Source organism: Odocoileus virginianus, chromosome 26 (genome assembly GCF_023699985.2).
Source record: "Odocoileus virginianus isolate 20LAN1187 ecotype Illinois chromosome 26, Ovbor_1.2, whole genome shotgun sequence".
NCBI lineage: Eukaryota > Metazoa > Chordata > Mammalia > Artiodactyla > Cervidae > Odocoileus > Odocoileus virginianus.
Genome location: NC_069699.1, coordinates 14786445 through 14806906, shown reverse-complemented (window position 1 = coordinate 14806906; position 20462 = coordinate 14786445). Strand labels below are relative to the sequence as shown.

Below are 20462 nucleotides of genomic sequence, written 5' to 3'. Positions count from 1 at the left end.
CGGAGATTCTGGGTGCTTTTTAAAAAACCATGTTTCAATCTCTTTATTCTTAAGTCTGCACTTTACAAAACCACAAGGGACAAGTCCTTGAGGGTGAAAGGGGTGGGGACGGGAGGGGGTGAGGATGACCCAGAAATGAAGGCCCCCTCTCATTTGGGGGACCGAGCAGAGACTGGGCCCCAGGCCAGCCCAGCAGGGCCTCTCATGTTCTGGCTGTGTAGAGTTAGGCCAGAAGATGTCAGGGAAGGGCCCAGTCTCTAGAGACTGCTGCCATTTGACATTAGCTAGGCAGCCATAGGCCGAAGCTTCTGGAAGCCCAAAGGAAGTGGGCCTCCCTCTCCCAGGCCAGGGGAAGGCAGCCTGAGCAGGGGTGACAGCTACCCGTCCAGCAGCTTCAGGATGCTCTCACGTTCCTTCAGAGTCTTCCAAGCTTGGTCTTTCTCCTTCTTGGTGGGGGTCCGTTTCTTCTGCCGGGCAGCCATGATCTTGCGGAAGGCATCCATGACCTCATTGTCTGCCATGCGGACCCGCTGCCTCAGCTCCTGCCGGCTCACTTCCTCCTTCGCCAGCCTGTGGGGACCAGCCAAGCAGATGCTGTGGGAAGCCCCCTGACAGGGGCTCCTCCCTCTTCCAGACTGAGCCCATCTGCTACCCAGGGACCCATGGACCTATCCGTACCAAAAAGCAAAGTTACCAAGCCACACTTACGTGGTGCCCTGTGCCAAGTACTGCCTCTTCAAAGACAGTATTTCAATTAATCCTCATAACAACCTTGTGAGGTAGGCACTACTATTATTCTTGTTACCAGTGAGGAAACTGAGGCTCAAGGAGGGTAAGAAATGCCCCAGGATCCTACAACTAGTGAGCAGGAGATCTGAATCAAAGCAGGCTGGCTCCCAACTATCTTTAAAAGGTGTCCTGGTGCCAGCAAAAGACCTGCTTACTTTGGCATCCAAATTCCAGAGCCACCTAAGGGTCCAGGCAGCCTGAAGTTTACAGGAGGCGAGTGAGATGCCAAATTGATGCCTCTGAACGGAACTTGACCTATCAATTCAACTGATGGTGGAGCTAGAAGGTCACTAAAGAAATCCACGTAGTCTAACCTGTTGATTTTTCAGAAGCGGAAGCTGCTGCTCTGGGCAGATGCCTTGCAGCCTGTCCACGCAGGGCTGAGGGGTACACGGCGGGCCTTCGGACAGCCACTGCCCCTGACTTCCACACCTGCACAGCCCCACTTCTCTCTCCCCCTGCCCTCAACCTCCCTTCCTCTGTACTCTTTCATCTGTATTGTCCTCTTCTTGCCCTTGAGAGGGAACTGGAAAGAGGCTCTGGACTCAGCCTTGGGCTTGAGTCACAGCTTGGCTGTTGGCTGCCTGTGTGACCTTCGGCAGAGTACTCATTTTGCTGGGCCTTTATTTCCTCATCTGGTGCACAGGGAAAACTGCCAGCTGCTCTCTGGGCTGCAGCGGAGATGAAGTAAGAGGGCAGACATAAAACCCCCGGTACGTGGTAGACACTCATACACCCTCATCCTTAAATACCCCAGCACCTCAGCTGGGGTATCAGCAACTTTCTCTTCTAATGGTGCATGTCTTTGCCAGCCACTCAAGCAATGACCATAAGCCCTTTGCCCTGCCTCTCCTCCTAACCCCCAGCACCAGGTCTGAGAGACAGGCAATCTGGCCAAATGGATGAGTGTGCCCTGCTCTGTTGGGGCTCTGTGAGGTGAAGACACAGCACCTGCCTATAAGAAGCAAAGGGACTTAGTTGGGCTGTTTGTTTGTCTCCCCAATAAAATGGCAGCACCTCCCATGATCTCCCTCTGGTTACTGCCTGCATCCTTGTTGTGACCAATGCGGGGCAAGATGCATGGGAGTGAATACAAAATGAATGACATTGTACTTCAACACTGGTCAATTCCTGGTGAGAGGCTGATAATCACAGATGCCCAACTAAATGTTAACAGTTGATAATCTGAGGTAGAGAGTATATTGGTGTTTACTGTGCTAGTCCATCAGATTTTCTGCCTGTATGAAATTTTTCACTATAAAACTTGGGGGGAACAAAAGGTCTCTGGTTCAATCCTGAGTTTTGGCGCCAAAAACAAAGAACAAGAATAAAAAAAAAAGGATACTTTGGGAAAAAAAGAAAATCAGCATGGAGAGACTTAAAATAAGCCACATGACAATGTGAGTATAATTAACATCACTAAACTGTACACTTAAAAATGGTTTAGAGGGTAAAATTTTGTATTGTTTTTTACCAGTTTGAGGTAAATAAATAACTCACAGATGCCTCAGCTCTAGTCAGCGGAATTAGAATGTCTGAGATATAACCAGTGAGGTGGTGCCCAGCAATGACTTTTTTTTTTTCAAAGCTCCTCAGGTCTTCAGAGGCCCTGCCAGGTTTGGAAAGCCTGTCGTCAAGCTCCCAGAAGGTGACCCCTGTGGCCGAGGCCTCACTGGCCACCTCCTGGCCCAGTCCTCCTGTCCACACTCACCTCAGCAGGTCGTGCTTCTTGGTGCGGTTGTGGGCACTGAGCGCCTTCAGCTCAGCCTGCCGCTTGCGCAGCTCCGCCAGAACCTCGTCCTCCGAGTCCTCTGCGGGGCGGTCCTCAGATTCCAGCAGGCCCTGGGCGATCAGCTCCTCCTTGATGCGGCTCTCCAGGGACTTAGTATGAGGCACGCTGCAGGGGAGGCAGTGCTCAGCTCACGGGCCAGTCTGCGGGGGCCCCTCTGAGTGCCCAAGTTAGCAAACACCTTCCCTTCTCTCTGGGGCCCCCTCTCTGCCTGTCTACATATCACAATATAGAGACAGACACATTTGATCTTGTTTCAGACACAAGCAACAGATATCAATATATTATGTAAAATAAAATACGGGAAAACCTATAATGCTAACAACCTAGAGAGAATTATTATTTTGTTATCTGTTGTTATTACATGCCATTTTCTTTCCATATGGTATATACATAAAAATATGTATTTTATGTTACTATTATATAAACACTATACGTATCCTAGATTGTGTTACATATTAGTCGCACCTTTTTTTTTTTTTAATCTTTTGGCTACACCTCATGGCACTGTGGGATCTTAGTTCTCTGACCAGGGATTGAACCCGCACCCCCTGCACTGGCAGTGTGGAGTCTTAACCACTGGACAACCCGGGAAGTCCCTCTTCCCACTTTTATTATGGATTATTTTAGCTTCTTACCCACTAGGTACACACATTTAAATATATCTTAAATAAAAATAGGGTCATATTGTGCTACAACTGATGTTTTCCACTTATCACTCTACTGATCCCATCTTTTCATGTCAAATAACTATATTTCTCTAACTTGATTGATAGTTGCAAGTTATTTCATCATATGGAGTTACAACGAGTTAGCCAGTCAGTCCCCTCCAGTTGGACATTTAGGTTTACAGTGAGAACAGGGCCATGATGAAAACCCTGAACTAAGTCTGTGTATGCAGAAGTGCTGGGCCAGCCCACACATCTGACTTCTACTGGACTTTATCAAAATGTCCTCAGTCTCTCTATGAATATAAAGACCACCCCATGTTGGGACTGACAGAAGTCAACAGAAGCAGAGGCCAGCCTGTGGATAGGATGTCACTCACCTGAAGGGCTTGTTCTGATTGCGGGGAGAGGTGCTTGCCCCATCTGCCCCCGATTCTTTCCCAGACATGTCTGGAATAGGAGAGTCCTCCATGGGGGAAATAATATTTTCCTAGAAGAGCACAGAGATGTCAGAGGAAGAAAGAGCTGTAGTATTACCATTTTCCTGCTCCCCTCTAACCTACATGGACAGTCTTCACATACCGGAAATAATCTTTTCTTCTTTGCATTCCACCCATTCTGGGAAGTCTTCCCACACTGGCTCCAAAAAGCTTTGATCATTTTATAAATCTTGTTTTTGTACTGATACAAAAGGGGGCACAGAAGAGTGACGGCAACACTCGACAGCAGTAATGAGAAGAACTAGGGTTCGTCAGGCATTTGCAGCGAACCAGGGGCTGTGCTGAGCACACCGTGGCTGAGGCTGCTGGCTGTCCAAAAGCCATCCTCGCCTTTCTTCCACAGGAGCTAAGGGCTGCCCAGACACACCCCGCTTCCCAGCCTCCCCTGCGGTCGGGGTGTTCATGTGACAAATACTCTCCAGTGGAAGTGATTGAAGAGATGAGAGCCACAGCAGCGGGACCTTCACACACTCCTCCTTGCTCTCTTCTGTGGGCTGGAGTGCCGGTCACATCTGGAGTGACCCTGTGCAGAGCGCATGTTGACGACAGCAAAGTGGGCTTCCCTTGGGGCTCAGTGGAATGCAGGAGAGACATGGGTTTGATCCCTGAACCAGGAAGATCCCACATGCCGCAGAGCAACTAAGCCTGGGCACAACTACTGAGCCTGTGTGCCCCAGAGCCTGTGCTCCACAACAAAAGAAGCCACTGCAATTACAAGCCCAAGCACCCCAACTAGAGAGGAGCCCCTGACTGCCACAACTAGAGAAAAACCTAAGCAGCAACAAAGACCCAGCACAGCCAAAATACATATATACATTTTTTAAACAATTAAAAAGCCAGCAAACCTGGAGTCCCTATCTGATGGTGTGGAACAGAGATCTCCCCCAACCTCAACTGACCTGGAGCATGTGCCCAGAATGCTACATGGGAGGGCAAAATGCTATTGTGTTTGAGCCAGAGGGAAAACTGAGGCTCATAAGGTGAAGCGACATGCCTTGGGGTAGCCAGTGGGCATAAAGAAAGGGACGCTGAACCTGGGGTTTGAATCTTGCTTCTGCTTATTAGCTGTGTGATGTCAAGCAAACAGTTCCTTTTATGAGCCTCAACCTTGTTTGGTGTAATGTGGGGTTAACCACTATCTGCCTCTAACAAGAGGATGTGTAGAAAGCCCTTTGCACAGGGCCTTTCACTAATGCTCCACAAAAGGAACTGTGGAGTAGTGGCTACCCTGGAGGTGGGAGAGGTTAAACACTGGGAGGGGCACGAGAGGGCCTTTAAGGATACTGATGATGTTTTATTTTGTGATCTTGGGACTAGTTGTACAAGGGTGCTCATTTGTGAAAATCAATCAAGCTGTACATTTATGACCTATGTACCTTTCTAATATATATAATATACTTCAGTAAACAATTAAACTTTGAAACAGAGTGAGAGTGGTTCCTGTTTGGTGTTGGGGGTACTCACCTCCACCAAGGCCTGCAGCAGGCGCTGTGTCAGGGCACCAAAGGGACACCCGTCTTCTGGCTGCTCATGCTGGGCCTCAGACTTCTTCAGCAGGGCATCCACATCTGAATTGGGCAGAGACATGGTAGACTGGTGGGCTGAAGCTCTGGGAACTCAAGTCTTAGCCTGGGGTGGGCACGGAGGTGAGGAACTTACCTTTAGTGTCCAGTTCGGTCAGGGGCCCCATGAGGCCTTTCTTCTTGTCAGCAACGGCTGCTGCCCGGGCCCCGTCCTTCTGCTCCTCCAGCAGGTCCTCCTGTGCCCAGCGCTGGGAGTAGTGCTTCCCCAGGGGCGGAATCTGTGGGAGACATCCCACCCAGCCCCGAAGAGATAAATACAGGCCAGCAATGCCTGGGGTGTGGCAGGGTCTCTCTGTGCACTTGGAACTGCCAACAGGCTCTCTGTTCACCCTCATTCCTTCATTTATCTGTCTCCCAAGTATCTAGCCCAGGGCTGAGGCCTGAGCCTCAGGTGTGAAGAGATACAGGAGATAAAAATCTCTACACTCACAGTTTAGTAGAGAAGCCAGGTACATAAACAACTACAACACACAGAAGGCAATACAGGAAAATTTCCGCGATGTAAGGTGCAGAATGGTGTGTATACAGACAATTTCAGTTGACAGCTATTATCTCTAGAGAGAACTACAGGCCTTAAAGTTAGAAGTGAGAGAGAAATAGCTTATGCACTGTTTGAACTTGTGACTGCCTGTATAGATTACCTTTTCAAATAAGTTTTTTAAAAATTCAGACAAGTGGAGTGACAGTAGGTTAAGGTGTTGTGGCAGTGCAAAAGACAGACCAACCTTCTGCTGGGAAACCTGCAAAACCATTCTGATGCAGGTAACATGCAATAAGGGGCTGGAAGGGTATTAGTTTGCCAAGGGGAGATGGGCATGTGTAGAGGCCCAGAGACCAGAAAGGACCCTGTGTGAGCCTGGAGTGAGGGTAAGGTGCTTAGTGGGGCTGGCAAATAACAAGCAGTAAAGAGGTGGTGTGGCCAAGGAAACTGGAAAGGGGCACTTGGGCTGTGCTACCAAGGACTGAGGCCTGGACTTGAGTCTGTGGGTAATGGGAGCCACAAGAGGCTGTGTTGTAAGCACCTCTGATCATGATAGCGGACCTATGGGAGAATTCCCCTCCAACATTTTCCTGTATTTTCTACACTTTCTTTAACGGAACCTCTTTTATTTTCATCACAAAAACTAAAAATAAAAAACTTCTATACATTAAAAACATTAAAAAAGGGAGGGGGGATCAGGATGGGGAACACATGTAAATCCATGGCTGATTCATGTCAATGTATGGCAAAAATCACTACAATATTGTAAAGTAATTAGCCTCCAACTAATAAAAATAAATGGAAAAAAATTATAAAAACATTAAAAAAGAGAGAGAGGAACTTCCATGGTGGTTCAGTGGTGAAGACTGCTCACTTCTACTGCTTGGGGTGCAGGATCGATCCCTGATCAGGGAACTAAGATCCCACATGCCACGTTGTGCATCCAATAAAAAAGGGAGAGAGAGAATCCCTCCAGAGGGAAGCAAGTGTTAACAGGCTGTAAAGGTAAAAGTTGATGAATTTTTGAGCCAAAGCAAAGGGGATGACAGAGACAAAGGGCGGACCTCACTGAAGAAGATGCCTTAAGATGTAGCAGGGTAGAAGGGAGGAAGCTGAGAGCTAGAACCGGTGTCTGAGTGGGTTAATGGAACTGTCAGGAGGCTGGGGAGACAGAAAAAGGAAGATGATATACAGCTCTGTGATCTTTGATTCTGAGGCATCTCTGAGCCCTCTTGTTCTCCATCATGTCTATCTAGGCCTGGGGTCTTTACCTTGTAATGTTCAGCCTCATCTTCTGGGGGTTTCAGTAGCTCCTCTAGCGTGCGCACTTCCTCACTGGTGATATCAGCACAGTATGGCTCCACCGAAGCCCAGAATCTAAAGAGAGAAGCAGAGCCTGAGGGGGTGCCCCCTGCCCCACTAGCCTCAGCCCCAGGCCCCTCCACAGCCTCCAGTGCTCAAATCCCAAGGCCCATCTATGTTCCCGGGCCCAGAACCTGTTGGGGGCGTCATTCTTGGGGATACGTGGCACATCAATTGGGTCATCAGTGAATTCATATTCTTGGATCTTGGGCTGAAGGTTTTTGGATTTGGGTCGCCCAGGGCCAGGGCCAGGCCCATGTCCCGCCTTCCCTTCCAGTTTCTGCTTCTTGGGCTTCCCATGTTTGGGGGGAGCTCCAAGCTCATGGTCTCGACCCAGCTTCAGGAGTCGTCGGTCACCTTTCTTATCCTGCCAGTCAGTGAGGATCTGAAATTCAAAGACTGTCACTGAGAGTGAGAAGGAAAGACACAGGACGACTCCATCTCCCCATGAAAAATTAAGATCTGGAACTCAAGGAGGCTCTAAGTCTTTCCCCTTCCTCTTTTTATCTAGCAAACTCCTACTCATACTGCAAAACTCAGCTCCTTTTCTGTGCCCATCTCACAAGATTTTTTCATACACTTGTCATCACTCCATTCACTTGTCTGTACTGATTCACCTCTGCAGCACCCAACCTGGTCACACAGTGTTAGCAGGTCAAACAAGCAGATCACATGGCAGTGCATGTTAGCCCGAGGAAAATATGCTGGCAGTAACATTCTATTGAAGGCACGCATGCCTCCCAGCAAACCTTCACCTCAAATGTCACTGTGACTAGGAAGCCTTTTCTGTATCAGCTATCTAGCTTCTTAGATGCTAAAAGACAACCAACTATGCCACAGCCCCACTCGAAAAGCTTCCATGGGTTCCAAAGGACCACAAGTTAATTTTATTCATCTTCTGAGGTTCAGTTAAAATGGCATCTTCTTCCTATAGGAGTCTCTGGTACCTTGCAGCCCTAGGCCCAATCATGTCATCTGGTCATAACTAGAATAAACAGAGTACCTTGTCTCTTCAACAGGACTATAAGCTATTGAGGACCAGGAAGTTCATCTCAGCTATTTCTGTTCCCCAGGTTCTGGCAGAGCACCTGGCACACAGGGCTCAGAGGATGTTTATGCCATAAATAGAAATAATAAGAGTCAGACCAATAAATAACATTTGACATGCTTACTTAGTGTCAGACGTTGGGCTGAGCCTTTGCAAAAAATCTCTCCTAATCCTCACAAAAGTTGAGGGTAGGTCCTATTATCCAGCCCACTTTGCAGAAGGAGGACTGATCTGCAGAAGCAGGCAGTTAAGTTTTGCAACGTCACACAGCTCAGAAACCGCAGGATTCAAATGCAGGCCTCCCATTCCAGTTCCCCCAGTACTCCTAACAAAAACAGCAATTCACCTGATACGTGTCTGACCTCCCCTTCCCTTTACTTGGCGCACTCCCCAAGGCCAGAATTGTCCTAATTAACTCTACAGACTCAAAGCATTGTGAGGAGTGGGGGGTCCCTAGATGCTTAGTGAATAAGAAATCTCACAATTTAGAAGGATCATGCACTTTCTTGCATATTTTATGTGTCACACAAGCAATGTCTGGGTCTCTCTCTCTTCACCCCTGAGATCCTGTAACCGGGGCATCAGCAGCTGAGGCTAACTCAGTGAGACATCCCATAACGTGTCATAGTCCATCCCTGTAGTGGACTGCAGTGATGTCCCCTCTGTAGGCTATCACCTGGGTTTCAGCCTCAAGCACCCGCAGGCGCCGGCTGGCAGAGGAGAGCAGGGTCTCAAGCTCCAGCTGCAGGGTGTCCAGCTCCTCGATGCCGATGCCGTCGTCCTCAGAGCGCGCCAACACCGCCGTGTAGCGGGGACAGACCTTCAGGTGGTCCACAGACTTGAAGTCGTGGAACTGCAAGGGGCAGTCCTTCAGCTCACTCATGGCTCAGGACAGGGGAGCCTGTGGAGCTGGAGAGGAAAGGACCATTGATGGGGGGAAAAGTGGCACTAGAGAAGTCCAAGGGCTCCTTCCATCCAGGGACAGCTTCGGGGAGAGTCAGGCTTCAGCACCCTACTGACAAGGATGATGGCTTAGCTCCTATTCTCACAGCACCTACTGTGTGCCAAGTGAGGCGCAGACATTCTACTGGCTGCTCACTGAACTCCTCACTCAGGCCCAAGAGCAGGGACCACGCTCGTTTTACAGATGAGGAAACAGACTTTGTAAGGATGCGGCAGGTCCAAGCTTACCAACATGCAATTTGAATCCAGGTGGTTTTGAACTTTTTCACCTAACTGCCATGATATACCATACTACTATGCTTGTCTTTCTGATGCTCTTCCCTTCACTTCCACTCTTCCTGGGTTCTGCTGAGCCCAGAGTTCCAAGCATCCGGGACTTATGCTAATGTTCTTCCTGCCTCCCAGCCTCTCACTGTCTCACCCCTCCCGACCTCTGCCCCTTCTCTTTGCCCCAGATAGTAAAGAGATACCTGGATCTCTGGACAGCCAGATACAGCGGGATTCAAGCCCAGGCTTGACCAATATCTATGTAGCCCTGAACATGTTAATTAACTCTGAGTCGGTTTTTCTATGCGTAAAATGGAGACAAAAAGAAGCCTGAGTCTGTTTTCCCTTAAGTCTGAATCTGTAAAGTGGGGTAATAATGGTACCTACCTCCCTGGGATGTTCTGAGGATTTAGAGTTGATGCCAGTCAAGAGCTCAGTTCAGTGCCTGGCACAGGAAAAGTGGGGCTGGTTAATGGCTGACCCCACCCATGGATGGTCCCAATGTTCCGCCTTCAGGGTACCAGTCCTCTAAGGACACCCTACCGCGGCCCCCGCCCCCTCTACCTCCTCCTTGCTGCCTCCAGCGGCGCCGGGGCCGCGGGAGGGGCGGAGAGTTCCGGTCGGTGAGAGCAACCGCCCCGGAACTGGCTATGTGAGGGCCCCCTGCAGTTGACAAGGGGGCGGGAAGACGCGAGTACCGACCCCAGTCTTTTTTTGGGGGGGAGGGTTGCGGGCAGCGAGCTAGCCCGCTGCAGGTGGGATGCAGAAGGTATGCCCACGGGCGTACCCTAGGGAACCGCCCGGCGCTGGAGGGCGGGGCTCGGCAGCCAGGTTTTCGGCCCGGCAGTTAGTCTCGCCGAGCCCCAAAGGCTGCAGGTAGGAGGGGCCTGAAGATAGGATGGGGGCGCAGAACCGGAAGGATCGAAAGGCTCCTCCGCCTTGCCTTGCCCTAATATGGTGCCCAACCTGAGGTCGGGCTGCACTATTGCATGACTATGAGGGAAGACGGCGGGAATAAAGACGAGAAAGCCAAAGTTACAAGCAAGAGCTCCATGGGGAACGGGAGAAGCTTGAGTAGTGATTTTACGCTTCAGGAGCCTAAAGCTACTAAGACAGTCCTAACGGGAAAACTTTCGAGGGACCAAATGTTCTTAGCCTCGTCCTCCCCCGCTCGGAACACAGATGGTACGGTCCGGACGTCCGGGCGGAGACTGCGGCTGCGCTTCTGGAGAAAGGGCAGGCGTCGCGGGGCTGGCCACTTCCGCGCTTCCGCTTTCCGGCCCAGCCAGCGCCCGCGATGGTGAGAGAGCTGGGCCTCGGGCCAGGGACCCCTGCTGTTCTGCCTCTAGGCTCTGGGTCTGGGGGAGTTGCGACTTTGCAGCGGAGAGGCCCTGGGCCGAGGGATGCTGGGGGGTGCGGGGGTACTCTGAGGCTGGGAGAAAGAGGGCGGGGCAGGGGCTGAGGTGAGGAAGGGGCGAGCGGGGGACGCCTTCGTAAGAAGCAGGCTTTGAGGCTTCCTATTCTGTCCTTTGAAGCTGGCGGGGGATACTGAGGCAAGAAGGAAGCAGGAAGTGGCTCCTCCTCGGTTTGTGGTAGCGCCTCGAAGGCACGTAGTAGGCCTTATAGCCCGTAGTAGGGCCACTGAGGCATGTAGTAGGGATAGCTCCCTACCCAGAGTAGACCTTCACTATACACTCTTTTCTTTCTCGCTCGCTTGATCCCACAGTTCTCTGAGGAAGCCTCCATACTTCCTTATCCCACTCCTCATGTTGCCACCAGCTCTTACTTTTACCTCACTGAAGGATCTCTCTTTTGCTGCCTGCACGCAGACCCCTTCCTGGTCAGGATTCAACCGTATCAGCTTTAGTATGGAATGTTAAGCTCTAATGCCGCTGACCTTTCCCTTTCAGGAAGTCGTCCCTTTTGATAATTGTGGGTGTTTCTAAACGTCAGTTGAGTTTGGCTCACTGCCTTCCCCTTCTTTATCCTCTTCCTGTCGATACCTATTTAATGTACAGGTCTTCGTGACCGTATAATTTATGATGACTCTTAAGTCTGCCTTCCTCTATTTCAAGGTTCACCTGGATATCTTGAAGACACCTTGAAATTAGACATCAGGCTTAAAACTCTTCTCTCCCTAAATTTGCTTGTTCTCTTGTATTCCTTATTTTTGCTCTCTGTTTTCTTATCTCAGCTAGAAACCTGGGATATTCTGTTTTTGTTTAACTGAGGGGATGCCTCTTGATTTTTTTAAACATCATACTTGTTGAAGTATTACACAAGAAGATGCTTACTCCATTTGTGAAAGGGCAGACGTCATAGGGTTGACCACCTAAAATGTACCTTTTTCAGATTTGCTAGGAACTTTGACAAATACAATCTTGCCTGTCCCCCATTGCCCCAGGCCAGGCTCTCATTACCCTACTTAAATAACCCTCTGCTGGCTCTGTCACTTCCCTCTCCTCCAATCGATTCTCCACAAAGTCTGCATGCAGCTGTAGTTGTGTAACTTCCTCTTCAGAAAGCCCCAGAAGTTCCTTACCACTTTTAAGAGAAGAGCTAAAACTTCAGTAGCCTGGCATTTGAGATTCCTCATGAATCTCTGGACCGCCATTTGCAACCTCATCCATTGAATCTAAAATGCTTCCTGGCAACATTGTATTCATTACTACTTTAATGCCCCTATTTGTTACTCTAATCTTATTTTTTCATTCATTCACTTATTGTACAGAAACTGAGTAAGACAGTATATAGGAAATGTACTGACTGAGCAAGTTGCAGGGTATGTAAATTTGAATAGAATAGACACGGTCTGTTAACCATGGAGCTTTCAGTTCAGTAAAGGAGAAAATTACTTTTCTTGGAGCTATTTGAAGGGTGTATCATTGTAAATTATAATAAGTGCTATGAAAAGGGAAGTCAAGAAGGACCTCTGAGGAAAGAAGAGGCCTTCTCTGAATAAGCCAAGATCTAAACGATGACTTAGGCAAAGAAGGGGGAGAAAAACCTGCAAGATAGATGGTTCGGCATGTGTGAAAGCCTGGGGTGAGAAAGAACTTACCTAATGCAAAGAATTGAAGATAGTCCATTGTTGCTAGATGCCATTTCCTCTCCTGGAAATAGCATTTTCGTTTTTATCATTATAAAATCCTCCTAATCCTATTTCCATCTTCAAATCAAAACCAGTTTCTTCTGCAAATATGATTTGTAAATCTTAACTATTTCACATTGTACCCATTGTATCATAGTTACTGTCTGTCTCCCTGACCCGGTTGAACTGTTTAAGGATAGAAATGGTCTTAGTCATTGAATTCCCAACCCCTCGTGTGCCTGGCACACTATAGATATATACATTTGTTGACTCAAAGGGCAGATTGAAGACAGTCATTTACCTGTGTGCCTCTAGACCAGAGTTTCTCAACTTCAGCACTATTTGGGGCTGAATAATTCTGTTGTACATTGTAAGCAGTATCCCCGACTTCTGTCTATTCAATGCCAATAACTCCTACCCAGCCTCAGTTTTAAAAATGAAAAATGTCTTGCCATTGCCATATGTCCCCTAGTAGGCAAAACGGTCCCCTTTTGAGAACCACTGTTCTAGACTTAAAATGAAGGACGTCTTGAAGGCCTAGTCTGTTATGTTCACTGTCGTGTCTGAGAGCCAAGGACCTCAGTACTGCCTGGCTCCTGTGTAGCTGGACTGTGGGATCAGTGGATTTTGTGAGACAGATTCTGATTGTCCCTTGGGGTTTTCCTCCAGACTGCCACTCTCCGCCCCTACCTGAGTGCCGTGCGGGCCACACTGCAGGCTGCCCTGTGCTTGGAGAATTTCTCCTCCCAGGTCGTGGAACGACACAACAAGCCAGAAGTAGAAGTCAGGTATGGGAGGAAAAGGGGTAGGGGGTGATGGATGCAGCACCCAGAGATGACTGTTGTCAGAGGGGGCCATGAACTTCCATTCTGGAGTTGTCAGAACAACCATAATTCACATTTTTTGTCTTGCTGCCAGGTAAAGGATGGTTCCCAATTTGAAGTTCAGAAAATGGGGTCTCAGTGGGTTGACAGGACAGAACTCAGGGGAGAAGCTACTCTGGAGCCAAGATTTGCTTGACACAAGTTGTGACTTCTCAACATAGAGCCATTTAGGAAATATCTCCCAAGGAGGTACTGAACCCTCTAGCAATTTAAGGAGAAGACTTAAGAATTGAGTTATCTGAGATGCCATCTCTGCTGTTCTCAAATTTGAAGATCAAGGATCCTTCCCCTCAAAAAAACAAACAACTGGACTCCCATCCCCTACTACAAATATTCCATACTTTGGATTATTTTATCTGATACATGTTTTGTAAATAAATTTTTCTTTTTCCCCTTTGATGTTTAATGTGGTACATATACAACAGAGATAAGGATTGTTACCACAGTAAATTGATATGATTTGAATGTAAGAAAAATGACATGTTAAAATGTGCCCTGTTATGCTACTTAACATATATGGTTTCCACTAGGCATTTTTAAAGGATAATAGCTCACAGACACCACCAATACAGTTAACTACCGTCAAGGGATTCAGAGGCATCAAAATGAGAACTGAGTTGAGAGGGGTCATAATTTTGAATAAGTGAATTATTCTGGATTGATTATTAAGGGAGGCCAAACTGTTTGATTTTAGCTTGTCCTTATCTATAATGCAGGCTTTCTCATTCCCTAAACAGTGTATGGGTTTGCCTATAGTTATGAAAATAGGAAGCTGTCATTTGTAAAGCTCCTACAATGTGCCAGGCCCACTGTTATACATTTGACCGTTTTTGATCTGTCTCCAAATGAGGAAGTTGAGATTCCAACAGGGTAACTTGCCCAACAGAAGTAACAAAGGAGGCTGAATTTTAGAACCTTTTCACCCAGACTCCAGAGCCTCTGCTTTTTCTGCTGGAGAACATGCTCTCTGGCCCCCTTCTTGGAGCATCCCTGTTTGTGAGTCTCTTATTCCTTGGACTCTGTGGTTCCAGATAGTGATTCTAGAACCTGCCATGGAGTCTCCCTGACGATTCTGTTCTTTTATAGTACAGAGACCTCTGTCATTTTGTGTTCTCAGAAGTAGCAAAGAGCTTCTGCTACAACCCGTGACCATCAGCAGGAATGAAAAGGAAAAGATTCTGATGGAAGGTTCCATCAACTCTGTCAGGGTCAGCATTGCTGTGAAACAGGTGAGCTCACCCTAGATCCCCTGTCTCCCTGGGGAGGCCAGGGACCCCCATGTAAGAGGTCAAAATGCCAGATTCAGGGTGCAAAGAAACCCAGGTTCTCTTTCCAGGAAATAATTTGCTAAACTTATCAGATTTAGTAGAATAAAGGAAAGTCAGCCTTATCTTCTAGGCCTTGCTCTGGATTAGATAGCAGGTAATGTAGCAGCCAAGGCTACGAGCCAGTTTGGTGTCAGATCATAAAACTCTTCCTCATGAATGAAGAATAAGTTCAGTTCAGAAAAATAAGTAACAGTATCCAATTTGATAGCCATAAACTCCAAAAGTGAGATTTAGGGTAAGAAAATGAAGTGTAGTTTCATGTTTCTTCAATGTTTCACAAATGTCTGACATTCCCACTACCTCCATTATTTCTTCCATGTTTATGGACCACTTGGATACTTCTTTACTTAATAGATTTCTTTCAATTAACTTATTTTCTTTTACTTAAATTTACCATAGAAAGAAAAACAATATGCTTTGCCAGAATGAGGGCAACACTAAAATACAAGCACATTGAAAATAAAGCAGAGTCACACTTTTGCCTCCAAAAAGCTCTATCCCTAGGGCCTGCTCTTTGTTAAAAGGGGAGATTAATAAATGTTGGAGGCTGTTAAAGCCTTGCCAGCCCGTGATACAAAATTCGTCATCAGGAATATTGAGAGTTCCTCAGGGAGAAACTTTGGAGATTGTTTGATGTTCATTGTTATTAAAGTGGTGACCATCTAAGGTCATCTGATATTCTTCATAGTGTCTATCACTGACTGGAAAATGTAGCACTAGTGAAATGAGACTGGAAAGGGCAGATTTGAATATAGATGTGAATTCTGGAAGGATTGGATAAGAGATTGCGGCTTGCCAGGACTTCCCTGGTGGTTTAGTGGTTAAGACTCTGAGATTCTACTACAGGGGACTTGGGTTCGATCCCTGGTCTGGGAACTAAGATCCTGCATGCCACACAGTGTGGCCAAAATGTGTTTTTAAGTTAAAAAAAAAAATAAGATTTGGGTTTGTCAGAGTTACCTTTTTGGAATGGGTAAAGGCGAGATCACGATAATGCCCCACTAAGTTGGAGGGCTCTAATGTAGTGGACCCTCCATTTAGCTGGAAACCAGTTACTGCATGACTCAGACTTCAATACCCAACCCCAGTGTCTCCAGCGAACGTGGGGGAAATTGGGGTCAGAAGACCAGGCTACAAATTTCTGTTGGCCTTTAGGGAATGACTTTAGGGAAACACATTTGTTTTTTGCTTTTAACAGGCTGATGAAATCGAGAAGATTCTATGTCACAAGTTCATGCGCTTCATGATGATGCGAGCAGAGAATTTCTTTATCCTCCGAAGGAAACCAGTGGAGGTTTGTGATCCATGTGTTGGTAAAACCCAGAATTCCACTACTGAGTCCACTGTCAGTGGCCTGGGATTGTTTCTGAAACTGGGATTGCTTGCTCCCCCAGCTGTAGGGCACCCACAGCCTGAGTTGAGAAGTGGTCTTCATTTCGGCTGGAGTAAGAGTAAGGGGAATTAGCTTAGGAGGTTGGGTCTGTCTCAGCTGTGGAAAAGGCAAAGAAAGATGAGGCACGTTGCTCACCTTCCCAGAGCCTATATTGTGTGGCAGAAAGGGCATGATGAATCAGAATTCTAAACTCTGCCACCAACTGAGTCAGTCTTTCAAGGCCACAGTTGACATGGGGTCAGTTGTTGCCTGACTACTCCAGTGCTTGCTACAGGATTCTCTGCCTGCTCAACTCCTGCCAGTCAGTGAGTAAGCAACTATCCTGCAGAGCAGCAGACACCATTGTCAGACACATGAGTTGTTGGCCAGGCTCGCCCTCATCCTGAGCTAAAAATCTCTCCTGTTGATAGATCTAACCTCCAGGGCCACCAAGAATAAATAAAATTGCTGTTCTACACACAGTCTGACCCATAATTAAAAACCTCAATTCCTCCTCCTCCCACAGCATCTTCTTTTCTCTCTGGACTAAATGGTCCTGTTGTTTGAGATTCTTCTGTAACAAGATTTCAAGTCCTTTCACTCTCCCTTGATTCATTCTGAACACAACTATTTATACCACAGATAGTCTGCCAGAGATGTCTGACAGACAAAATTCTCAATTGGGATCAGTTGATTCAGCTGTTAGTTCCTTGGATCCAACATACACAACCCCACCAGAGCAGATGGGCTGCTGCCTGAAGGGTGTGTAGCTTGGGAGAAGGTCAGCTGGAAGCGCGTGGCTGAGCGACATGGAGGGCCTGGCTAGTGAAGTGCCCCAGGATGCTGATTCTCTCCCTCCTCTCCACTGTCTTCCTTTCCTAGGGGTATGACATCAGCTTTCTGATCACCAACTTCCACACAGAGCAGATGTATAAGCACAAGTTGGTGGACTTTGTGATCCACTTCATGGAGGAAATTGACAAAGAAATCAGTGAGATGAAGCTGTCTGTCAATGCCCGTGCACGCATTGTGGCTGAGGAGTTCCTCAAGAATGTAAGTGGAGTGTCCTTCCTTGTTTCCTTTCAGAAGTAGAAAGACCTAAAGGTTATGCTGAGAGCTTAGCATCTGGTGGGGAAATGGTGCCAACTGTGCGTAAATATTTTCTGAGGCCTCTAGGAACTCTGGTGGGCAGCAGCTCAGCCCCATGCTTTGGTGTGGGAGGGCCCTGAGGTTCATCTTGGAGAGCTATAGGGCATCTCCAGGGCCCTGGGCAGCGCCTCTCTTAGTCATTCATTTCTACGTCTCAGAATGTATAGAGTCCTTCCATGAATCTAGTTCCCTCCCCGAGTGAGTCAAGTTAAATCCACATGTGAATTTTCTGGGAATGTAGGGCAGTTAATCATAGTGTAATTCCACTTCTCAAACAGACTCGAATAGTTTCCTTTAGCGTCTGTTTCTCAGGCTTAAAGTCATGATTTCTTCACTCTGTTTTCCATCATTTTCATGGCTTCAGTCTACAGATCCCTCTTCAGTTGTTTGTGCCTTCCTGACAGAAAGGACTGCAGCCTTCTGAGGAGGACAGATTGTTTACATTGATGAACTGATGACACAGTTCTTTTTTAGACATTCACAGCATGCCGCCTTTTTTTTTTTCTTCTTTTTCCAAACAGTCTTTGGTTTGTTGACATGTTCTACTCAGAGTTGACTATGATCCCTAGATGGTAGAATCAGTGTTTACTCATACCAGTGCATACAGGTCCAGCCCAGAAGGAGCTCAGGCTCCTAAAAATGGAAATTACACCCACTTCCCCTGGGCCTGAATTATACTGAGGGCATTGTACAGAGTACCTGTGCTGTGCACCCAGGAGAGCACACCTCTTCAGGTCACACCAGTGGCAGTCAGACCACCTTTGTGTGCATCCGGGCCCACTGCCTCCTCAGGCATCTTACAGAACTTCTTGGCTAAGCCTCAGTTTCCTCGACCCTGAAATGAGACTGTCAATTAATATATACCTTTTCAGTGTAGTTGAGCATTAAATGAGGAAATTTGTATAAAGCCTATCACTTGGTACAGAGTAAACTCTCCCTGCAAATGTTATATGGCCAGGGCACGGGGGCATCTCTAAATTCAACTGAAGAAAGCAGAAAATAGTTCTTGTCCCAGTTTAATATTTGGCTCATTCATTCAGTAGTCATTTAGTTGTTACCATAATTGCATTTCTATAGTAATATAGCTGAAAAAGCACATATAAGTATCTCAGGGGGAAAAAAAAGACTTCCCATGTGGTCCACTGGTTAAGACCCTGCACTTCCAATGCAGGGGGCACGGTTTCCATCCCTGATCAGAGAACCAGGATTCCACATGCCGCATGGCACGGCCAAAAAAAACATCCAAAAAGCCAAGTATTGGCAATATCTCATTTAACACCTAAAACAATCTTTGAATCAGATGTTATCCTCATTTCATGGATGGATCAGCTGGGCTCAAGGCCGTCACATGTTTAAAGTGCCTCAGCCAGTAAGTGAGGGAGCCAGGACTCAGCTTTTCTGACTCAAAGGTCTGAGATAGTATCATGGCATCTGGCAGGGGTGACACTCAGTTGCATGTGAGGCTCGGGCCATTATGTGCATGAGTGAGGTGGGTTGTGTGGGGACCTAGGGAGCACATGCCTCACCCTAGGAGGGTCACCACCACCCAGCTCCAGCCCTCTGGCTTCATCAAAAGAATCTCAGAATCTGGATTTGTGTGCAGTGTCTTCTGTATTTTCAAGGTTGGCTAATTCATATTCATAGCAACTAGTTCATAATCTTTTAAACACTGAGCCAGACAGTGCTCCTCTTTGGGCTGAGTTCGGCAAGTGAGCCAGTAGTCCACAATGTCTAGTCTGTAAAATGTCCAGGGCGGGTCTGGGCACTGTGGGGGATACTTGAGGGCACAAAGCTTGTCCAGGGCCTATCCTGCTTGGCAGACCCCTCAGAGCTTGACGCAAAGCATCAGCTCCTGGGTCCCTTTCTGAATCCCCAGGCATTTGCACATGAGCCCCCGTTTCTACAGAAGGCAACCTCAGTTCAGCAAGCAAAGCACTGTGACAAGGCTTTTTGGCTGCCTCCATGGCAAAACCAAGGGGAGCTGTGGAAGAGCTCATATCACCTGTAATTTTTCTGCCTTGTTTAGAGCTAAGTTTTAGGGCCAGTGCCTGCTGATTTGAGACCAACTAGTGCACACCCACAGGGTGTCGTGAGACCCAGTCCTGCCCCACAGAAATGTGAGTTTAGCTGCAGCTCACAGATCAGCCCCCCTCCCCAGAACAGGCCTGCCAGGATACAGTAATAACCATTATTCACCGCCTCTTGGTTCTCTTGACAGTTTTAAACCACCTGGCTGGATCTCGCGGCCTTCCCCCTCAGGCTCCCCCGTGTCTCTGTGAAGTCATCCTGGAGTTAACTTCCCAGAGCAGCAGCGGTGACGGCAGCAGCAGCAGCAGCGGAGGGGAGCTGGGTCAGGGTGGGCATTAGATGCGGGAGGGGGGTGGTGTGCTTGCTCTCTGGGCCACAAAGCAGCAGTGGACCTGCCCCGAGGCCACATGTGCCTGGTCAGGCTGGCTTCTGATGTTCAGTCCCCTGGGCTGGGACGGATTTTTTTTTAACGTCTTGAAACTTAAAACTCTGTGCTTGTAGGAGACTGTAACCTTTTTGTCTTTTTTTTTTTTTTAAAAACCAACAAACAATCTCCACCTCCAGTGGCTGTGACTGGTCCCAGTGATTGTACGTTATTGGTCGCTGTGGGTCTGGGCGGGCCTGGAGCCAAAAGGCGACTACTGTTCCTCCCCGGAGCCATCCCAGGTGGGAGAGAGGGAGGTTTCAGACTTGTGTTCCTCTCCCTCGTCTTCCTATCTCCTTAGGCTCAGTAGAAGCGGTGGGGACCCTCTGCCAGCTTCCTGAGCCCTGCCTGCAGTTGGCCACCCAACACTGGTTGAGGACAAGGGCTGAACTGGTGGCTACCGGCCACGCCTAGGAGCTGGGGCCTGGAAGCTAGGCAGCCTTTGGCCTCGGGGGCCGCTTCGTGCCCTCCCAGCTGAGAGGGGTCGCTGTTTCGCCTTGTCTGTCAGTGCAGTGCCTGTGCTAGAGGTGGAGAGGTGAGTCCCCCAGAGCGTCCCTGCCAGGGCCTCCTGCCTGCCCCGGCTGCTCTGCTTCCATGCTGGCTGTACCTTTTCTGATTCTGGTGGATCCTCCCTCCCCTAATTAAAGTCTCTTTTTGCCCCTCTGGGGCTGCATGAGGTCTGTGCTCTGTGTGTATATGTGATGAAAGGAGGTGGAGCTGTTCCTTAAGACCATGT

General features: G+C 48.1%; 3 protein-coding genes across 4 annotated transcripts in view; 2 read left to right on the top strand and 1 right to left on the bottom strand.

Annotated features, from left to right (window-relative positions):
- The window catches only part of OGG1 (8-oxoguanine DNA glycosylase), a 32810-nt gene extending 27637 nt beyond the window's left edge, over window positions 1-5173 (top strand). Inside the window, exon 6 of the mRNA XM_070455583.1 lies at window positions 914-5173. Coding sequence (XP_070311684.1) covers window positions 914-1010 — 97 coding nt within the window. The 3' untranslated portion in view covers window positions 1011-5173. The remainder of the gene's footprint in view (window positions 1-913) is intronic.
- On the bottom strand, window positions 14-10401 carry TADA3 (transcriptional adaptor 3). Of its 2 annotated transcripts, none has more exons than XM_020887500.2 (10): window positions 10238-10401; window positions 9838-9895; window positions 8897-9129; window positions 7307-7557; window positions 7082-7187; window positions 5406-5547; window positions 5211-5314; window positions 3627-3736; window positions 2501-2686; window positions 14-570 (listed from the first exon to the last, which is right to left on the bottom strand). In XM_020887500.2, the coding sequence occupies exons 3-10, from the start codon at window positions 9101-9103 to the stop codon at window positions 378-380; spliced, it is 1299 nt and encodes a 432-aa protein (XP_020743159.1). In that variant the 5' UTR covers window positions 9104-9129; window positions 9838-9895; window positions 10238-10401; the 3' UTR covers window positions 14-377. The 2 variants fall into 2 exon arrangements, with proteins under 2 accessions (XP_020743159.1, XP_020743160.1); XM_020887501.2 differs by lacking the exon at window positions 10238-10401 and adding an exon at window positions 10015-10227.
- A 172-nt stretch (window positions 10402-10573) lies between these two features.
- ARPC4 (actin related protein 2/3 complex subunit 4) lies at window positions 10574-20402 on the top strand. The gene is made up of 6 exons (XM_020887504.2): window positions 10574-10750; window positions 13211-13329; window positions 14543-14654; window positions 15952-16047; window positions 17008-17178; window positions 19493-20402. The coding sequence occupies exons 1-6, from the start codon at window positions 10748-10750 to the stop codon at window positions 19496-19498; spliced, it is 507 nt and encodes a 168-aa protein (XP_020743163.2). The 5' UTR covers window positions 10574-10747; the 3' UTR covers window positions 19499-20402.
- The last annotated feature ends 60 nt before the right edge of the window (window positions 20403-20462 follow it).